The sequence below is a fragment of the Buceros rhinoceros genome, unplaced genomic scaffold, assembly GCF_000710305.1.
Source record: "Buceros rhinoceros silvestris isolate BGI_N320 unplaced genomic scaffold, ASM71030v1 scaffold12396, whole genome shotgun sequence".
NCBI lineage: Eukaryota > Metazoa > Chordata > Aves > Bucerotiformes > Bucerotidae > Buceros > Buceros rhinoceros.
The window spans coordinates 21605-29221 of NW_010415855.1; the positions used below are offsets into that span (position 1 = coordinate 21605).

Sequence of the window (7617 nt, forward strand, 5' to 3'; positions counted from 1 at the left end):
ACTGGAGGACCTCAAGGGGCTTTTTCAGCCCAAACCGTTCTGTGATTCTTCGAGGTTTCCATCATGTTGCTCCTTCCACTCCTCCAATCATATTAACATTAAGCAATATTAAGCACAAAGCTACAGATCCCAGCCAGCCGTCCGGCCTTTTCCTACCTGAATTGCAGACAATTTCCTTCTTGGCTGATCCCTCTCCTCTGGGCTGCTGAGGCAGGATGGACCCCGATGAGGGACTCCTCCCTGATGTCCTCCTGACTCCTGGCTCATTTTGCTATGAGAAGTGCAGTTTCCTGCTCTTGCTCACCGGCACAAGATCCTTGAAGCCTTTATCCACAGGAACAAGGAGAGTTCCTCAAGGACTGTGCTTTCTGTGGGGCTCCTCCATCTTTTTTTGTCTTTTTTTTTTTTTTAAACTGGTGTTTTTACATTTCATTTGGCAGAATCCGTGGTGTCTGTTTTCCTGTCTGAGCAAAATTTAACTTCATTTAACCGCTGTAGTTGTTACAGGTCTTCTACATGCAGCACAGGAACAGGATGCCTTCAAACCATTTTCATGCTGCCCTTAGGATTTAACCCTTTCTGCTGCTCATTTCCACAAGTCTTTAAAACATTTCCTCCTTTTTTTCCCCCATAGTTTTATAGTTTATCTTTCTGAAATTAAATTCAGTGGGTATATTTAAGTTATTTAAGTGTTTTTCCTTTTTTTTTTTGTTTGTGGGAGAGTATTAAGGTGCATCCTATTTTCTGCCTCGAAGTGGTGTTTGCTCATTGGGTGAGCAGTGCTCTCCCTGTGCAAGCCGTGGAAAACGAGTGGGAGGTCAGCTCGCTAGCAGCTCCCTCCTAATAAAGACACAGACGAAGCATGAACACACAAAACTGAGTTTTGTCTGAGTTTTGACATGAGTCTCTCCATGGCATGTTGTGACGGGGGAAGAGACATTGTTCTTCTTATTCATCATGCAATGATAACGGGGCTTATGGAACCTTGTCCCAGCCTGAGGTGGTAACACGGTGGCTGGCGAAGGGCTGAGGCTAGGACCAGGAAGATGGTTTATAACGTGAATTTTGGCATTTTACAGGCAAACCTCTAAATGGCTCAATGCAGTGATGATCCTCCTGGACTCCCGAAACATTCATCCAGCAGCTTGAATCGATTAATATTAACATGTGCGTGTGTGTGCGCGCGTGAGCCCGTCTCAGCCAGGGCCCCATCCTGGCTGCTGTGGGTGATGTGTGGAGTTCAAGTGTGGTTTGAAGCTCCTTTGCTCTTGGCATCACCGTGTTCCTCAAATGTATCTTTGGTGGCTTTGTTAATTCTTTGGAAAAAACTTGCTGAAAATGAGGGGAGAAAAAAAATTTTAAAAGGCAGTAAAACTCCACGAGAGGCTGAGTGAGCTGCTAACGCTGATTCTCTGCCTGTCCCCACAGCCTGACCCTGCCCGACGTCCTGGCGAAACCAGCAAGCACCCACCTGGACCAGAGCATGTACCGGTTTCGCAGCACCAACATGGAGCAGATCGTGAAGGCAGCCCTGAAGCTGAAGCACGAGGACTCGAGCCTGTCGGTGGCCCTGGAGCAGGCGGAGGACTGGCTGTCCAGGCTGAAGGCCATGGCAGAGGAGGTAACACTGCAGGAGCTGCTTTTTGCCTGGCAGGGGTCTCATTCTTCCCAAGCTTGCCATCGTGGTGCTGTTTAGGTGTTGTGGCTGTGAGTGAAGGGGAAACATGGGGCTTCTCTGCCTTGGCCAGGCCCTGATGGGATCTGGAGCTGCTAGGATGCTCTTTGGGTCAGTTGGTCTCGCTCCATGGTCTTGGGTTGGCAGCGGGACTCAGGGCACAGCTGCTCTCCAGCCTCCCGCAACCCTGATGTGCCCGTTTGGAGCAGCCCTGGTCAGACACTGTGGGATGTGTGTTTTCCAGCCCCAGAACAGCCTGCCCGATATAGTCATCTGGATGCTGCAGGGAGACAAGCGCGTGGCGTATGCCCGTGTGCCAGCCCACGAGGTCCTTTTCTCCAGGAACATCTCCAACTGCTGTGGCAAGAATTGTGGGAAGCTGCAGACCATCTTCCTGAAGGTACCGTCGCTTTGGATGTATGTGCGTGTGCGACGTTTAGTTTTAAAGCATTTTCCCCTAAAAAAAAGAGAGAGAAAATCAACCAGAGAAACCTGAAATATTAACCCACAAGTGCCCACGGCTGCAGGGATCCCCAGCCCCATTTTTGACCTCATTGATGGGAATTCCTGCACGGTAAAAGCCTGACTGTGCTTCTGGTGGAGTTCAGCTCCACTTCCCTGTAGCTGCAGCAGATCCCCTTGAGTATCTTCATATTTTCCGCAAGTTCTGAGGCAGCGAAGATGGGTGCACTTTGGCCTTGATGATGCTTTTTTTTTTAAAAAAATACATTTTATTTTTAAATTGGTTAATGTCATTTTATGTTTTTTGAAATTCCTGACCCTCTGCCACCCCAGGAAATTTAAGCCGCGGCCTCCTCTGCCAGGCACTTACTGAGCTACTTGCAGCTCAAATGATATTTCTTTGGCCTTTTGCTGCGTGCCAGCTTGGGAGCAGACAATCAGTGCTGAACAAGCTCTGTAAAACATAAAGTGAAATAAAATAAACTGAATAAACCCCAAAACCCTAAGCCCAGCTGGCAGCAAGAGATGAATCAAAATATGTTGGATTTTTCTGTGCTTTAGATCTGGATGGAAAACTAAAATCACTTGAAGGGGAAAAAAAGTGACTGGGAGAGAGAAAAAAGGGCAGTGAGAAGTCTCCCTCTTTCTATTTTTGCTGAAGTATGTTGGCTGGGTTTGGTGTCCCAGCCCTGGAGGGTGTCTCACCGAGATGCAGAACCTCTGACCACCGGGGCTTCAAAGCTCCTCGAGGTCATTCCCAAAGTGCTCTGCACGCTGTTGATGTTGTCTCAGTTCCCGTGGGTGTTCCTTGTCCCACCTACCCCTGCCCAGGGCTATGGGGGCTTCATGCCCACCACGCCCAGCCTCAGCATCCTGAGCATCCCCCGCTCATATCCTCCTCGGGGATATTAATGGGGCTCCACCTTTGGCAGTACCCACAGGAGGAGGCGATGGGTCCAAGGATCCCAGCCCAGATACGGGTCCAGCTCTGGTTCGGGCTGTCGGTCGATGAGAAGGAGTTTAACCAATATGCCGAGGGGAAGCTCTCTGTCTTCGCCGAAACCGTGAGCATCTCGCAGGGACCACCATAAAGGGGTTTTGTTTTCTCCCATGGCATGGGCAGCAGCTCCACCATGGAGGAGAGGGGGTGGGCTGGACTGTGGGTGAATGTCACATCACCCCCTACCAAACATGAGAAGAAAGAGCCATTTCCACCAGCATCTGGCCTGAAAGGCTTGGGAGAAGGTTAGTAATGAGCCATAAAGCTGCATCGTGGTTTCACATCTCCTTCCACCTGCTGGAGGTGATATCTGGGGTGCCCATGGGGGTGTGGGACTTGTGGAGGAGGTTAGGCTCTTCCCAGGAGCTGTGTGCTCAGGCTGGGGTTCTCCAGAAAGGAAGGGATCATTCATGGGATTTTCTGCTTCCAAAGCAAAAACCTCCCTTACTTTTGCTCTCGCAGTATGAGAACCAGACCAAGCTGGCACTGGTGGGGAACTGGGGCACAACCGGCCTGACCTACCCCAAATACTCAGATGTCACTGGCAAGATCAAGCTACCCAAGGACAGCTTCCGTCCCTCCACAGGTTGGACCTGGGCTGGGGACTGGTTCATCTGCCCCGAGAAGACGTGAGTGATGGGTTTCTGCAAAGAGCAGAGCCTGGGTGGGCTGTCCTGGGCACCCCAAAAACCTGAGCAGATGCTATGCTGGCAGCAAGGTCACCCAGAAAACTGGAGGGAGGCCTGGGGTGCCATGTGGGTTCCTTGTCTGCCTGTCCCATCCTTGGTAGGCGACAGCGCTAATGCAAAATACGTTGTCTCTGCGCTGGGTGATGTCCCTGGAGTGGTGGGTGCTGCACAGGCACTCAAGGACATGGTGGCCCCAGAACCCAGCTCACCCTCATTCCTGCGCAAGCCCCACGCTGAGCAGCTTTGGCGGCAGGGTCCCACTGAGGCACTGAGTGGTTGGGAGGAGACAACAGCACAGCTCTGCAACTTTCTTGCATTGGATTTATGGCCTGTGATTTGGGCTTCAGCTGAGCTGGTTTGCTGAGGTCTTGTGGGAGCTTTGCTTGGTGCCTCTGGGTTGGAAGAAGTTCAGGAGGTGAAGTGTGTGCTGGGGTGGCATGGTTAGAGCTGAGAGGATGTGCTGCTGCCCGCACAGGGCTGGGAGGGCAGGAGGGGGAGCCCCTGATGCCATGGATCTCCCTGGGGTGCAGGTTGCTGCATGACGTGGATGCTGGGCACCTGAGCTTCGTGGAGGAGGTGTTTGAGAACCAGGTCCGGCTGCCTGGAGGCCAATGGATCCACATGACTGATGCCTACACTGATGTGGTAAGGATGAAGTGGGCAGCCAGGGGCTGAGCACCACCCCGGACTGCCACTATAAGAAGCCCCTGGGAGCTCAGAGGAAATTTAGGCATCTGCAGGGCATCGTCCAATTGAAAAACATCCCTGTGCCCTACAGAATGGGGAGAAGGTCCTGCATAAGGATGAGATTGAATGTCCTCCGGGCTGGAAGTGGGAAGACGTAGAGTGGGACACGGATCTCAACAGAGCCGTGGATGAGAAAGGTATCAGAAAACATTTTGGGCATCCGTCCTGATTTCATCCCTTTTACTCCTTTCACGGTCCCATCCAGCACCAGGGATGATACCACCCCCTTCGTGGCTGTGTGAGCTGCCCCCTCTGGCTTTGGGAGAAGGGGGTCAGGCCCTGGCAGTACCCTCTCCTTGTTCTCCTGGCTGATGCTGGGGCTGTGGAGTGGGCAGGCACAAAGGCAGCATTTTCTTCGCTGCTGGGGATAGCCCAGGCTGTTGTTCTGGAAGATCTTACCTGGCTTCTGGTGAAAGAGAAATGGAAAGTATCAGGTCAGAGAGCACCCAAGATGGTCGGTCACAAGGGCTGGGGTTGCCTGAGGAAGGAAGGACAGAGAGGAGAGTCCCCAGGCTCTGGCTTTGAAACAAGGGTGGTGGGACACCATGAATCCATCATCTTGGCATGCCCAGGGGGACATCTCCATGGGGTAGCAGCATGAGTAGATTGTTATCTCTGTGGACCACCAAACTGGAAAGGCACGTGGTGACTACACAAACCGTTGCTATTAAAGCCATTCCAGTCTGGTTATATGTGAAGAGAGGTCCCTGGTGGGAGCCTTCACCCAGGTGTCACCTTCTCTTCAAGGCTGGGAGTATGGCATCACCATCCCACCGGACCGCAAACCCAAGGCTTGGGTGCCAGCTGAGAAGATGTACCACACCAATCGGCGGCGGCGCTGGGTGCGGCTTCGCCGGAGGGACCTTGCACAGATGGAGGCCACGAGGAAGGTAGGATGGGGGCTGGGAGAAGAGGGTGAGAGTGGGCTGGGGCTGTGTCCCTTTCTCTCCACGCGAAGGTGGAGGTGCTTGGCTTCTGCAGAGAGCTGCAGTGCTTTGGAACCTGGTGGCCCTGGTCTCCACGCTGAAGCATCCTTTATAGTTTCCACCGTGGGGACCAACACCTCCCAGAGGTGGAGACCACTCAAGGGATGGTTGGCTGGGCTGCGGCCTGGGACAGGGACCTTCACCAGTGCTGCGAAACAGCTCAGAAGACCGGGGCTGGCAGAGGTTCCCAGTCTGTCCCAATCCCAGCCCTGCTTCCCTCTAGGTGGTGCAATTGGACTGCAAATGCCACCGAGCTCTGCTGCTCTTCCCTCCCCCCGGCCAGTTCCTCAAGGCACTTGCCTCCCTTTCCAGCCCTTTTTTTCTAGATAATTGTGGCTGGAAAGCCTGCGGGGCCCCTGCCACCCCATTTGCCAAAGGGATGCCAGTGTCACAGGGAAATGACTCAGCTCTGGGGAGACACAGCTTCGTGGGTCTGTGACCGATGCCCCAGGGAGAAGTTCCCAGAGGTGGCACATCTATGGTGGACCTAGGAGGGGTTGGAGGTGGTGGCAAAGTGGAGGGCAGGTTGGGAAGATGGAGGCACAGGTGCTATGCAGGCCAGGGCAGGATTCAGCCCCCTCCTTGCTCAGCATGGGCAGCCCCCACGCCAGTGACCCTTCTCCAAGTGGATTCACCCCAGAGACAGGATGAAGGGCTGAATCCTCAGTGGTGACCTGGCAGTGCTGGGTTAATGGTTGGACTTGGTGATCTTAAGGGTCTTTTCCAATCTAAATGATTCCATCTGTTCTGTGATTCTAAGGCGGAGATAGGGAGGACACGGGGTGGAACAACTGTAGCAGGCAACAGCTTGGAGAGGCTTGACCCTCAGCCCAGGAGAGACACGGACCAGTTGGAGCGGGGCCAGTGGAGGTCCCAGGAGTGATGGGAGGGTGGAACCCCTCTGCTGGGAGGAGAGGGGAGAGAGTTGGGGGTGTTGAGCCTGGAGCAGAGAAGGCTGCGGGGAGACCTTAGTGCAGCCTGTCAGTGCTGAAAGGGGCTCCAGGAAAGCTGGGGAGGAGAGAATCAAATGACATTCAGTAGAGATGAAGTCATTAAAAACTCAGTTTGTTTCTGCTATTGGTGAAAAGCGTCAGGAGACAAAGATCTTGAGTTGTTTTGTGTGTTTTATGCTCCTGAATAAAAACGTCTTCCTGAAAGTATAATGTTGAGGGTGCTGAGACCCTGTCCCAGGTTGCCCCGTGAGGTGGGAGAAGCCCCATCCCTGGCACCATTGCAGGTCAGGTTGGCCCTTGGGGCTCTGAGCAACCTGCTCTAGGTGCAGGTGTCCCTGCTCCCCGCAGGGGGTTGGGCTGGATGAGCTTTGAAGGTCCCTTCCAACCCAAACCAGTCTGTGATTCATGATTCTATGATCCAAGGGCACTACCTTGACCCTGGAGAGCCCCATACATCGGTGGCTTTGCCCCTTGGCTGTGCCAGGGTCCCACCATTGTCACCCTCAGAGGGACTGTGGGGTGGTGGGACCAAGCTCTCCCCTGAGCCCTGGTGTGTCCCTGCCCAGCAGCACAAGCAGGAGGAGCTGGATGGTGAGGGTTGGGAGTACGCCTCGCTCTTTGGCTGGCGCTTCCACCTCAAGTACCGCCGGACAGACACCTTCCGCCGCCGCCGCTGGAGACGCAGGATGGAGCCCCTGGAGCGCACTGGGGCCGCCGCTGTCTTCGCCTTGGAGGGGGCTCTGGTAAGTATCCACCTTTCCTTCCAGAACTGCTGCCTGGGAGCCCCGTTGGGTCTGCTCCCACCCCAGCTCGTTATCCTCCACTCGTTATCTGCCGCCTGCAGCCGCTGTTGTTTGTTTAACTAATATTCTGGCTGTCTTAATGTGCTGGATTTCATAATCCTTTGGCTTTTCCAATAACTAAATGAGAACCAACCACAGCAGCACAAAGTCCCTATTATAGGACTTTCCCCCCCCACTCTGCCCCCATTTGGCTTTTTTTTCCCTCCTCCTCTGCTCTGTCCTTCCCTCTGTCCAGTGTTTGAACCCAACAGTCCCTCTGGGACAAAAACAGCTCCATGGCATCAGCCCTGAGCTCATGCTGA

The 7617-nt window shown here is 53.6% G+C and overlaps 1 protein-coding gene across 1 annotated transcript in view; it reads left to right on the forward strand.

Moving 5' to 3' along the window:
- Nucleotides 1-7255, forward strand: part of LOC104494705 (dysferlin-like) — a gene marked incomplete at its 3' end in the record, with an annotated part of 26914 nt that extends 19659 nt beyond the window's left edge. Inside the window, exons 24-31 of the mRNA XM_010137570.1 lie at nucleotides 1429-1621; nucleotides 1920-2075; nucleotides 3070-3201; nucleotides 3600-3766; nucleotides 4357-4471; nucleotides 4605-4710; nucleotides 5321-5463; nucleotides 7082-7255. Coding sequence (XP_010135872.1) covers nucleotides 1429-1621; nucleotides 1920-2075; nucleotides 3070-3201; nucleotides 3600-3766; nucleotides 4357-4471; nucleotides 4605-4710; nucleotides 5321-5463; nucleotides 7082-7255 — 1186 coding nt within the window. The remainder of the gene's footprint in view (nucleotides 1-1428; nucleotides 1622-1919; nucleotides 2076-3069; nucleotides 3202-3599; nucleotides 3767-4356; nucleotides 4472-4604; nucleotides 4711-5320; nucleotides 5464-7081) is intronic.
- Between the last annotated feature and the right edge of the window lie 362 nt (nucleotides 7256-7617).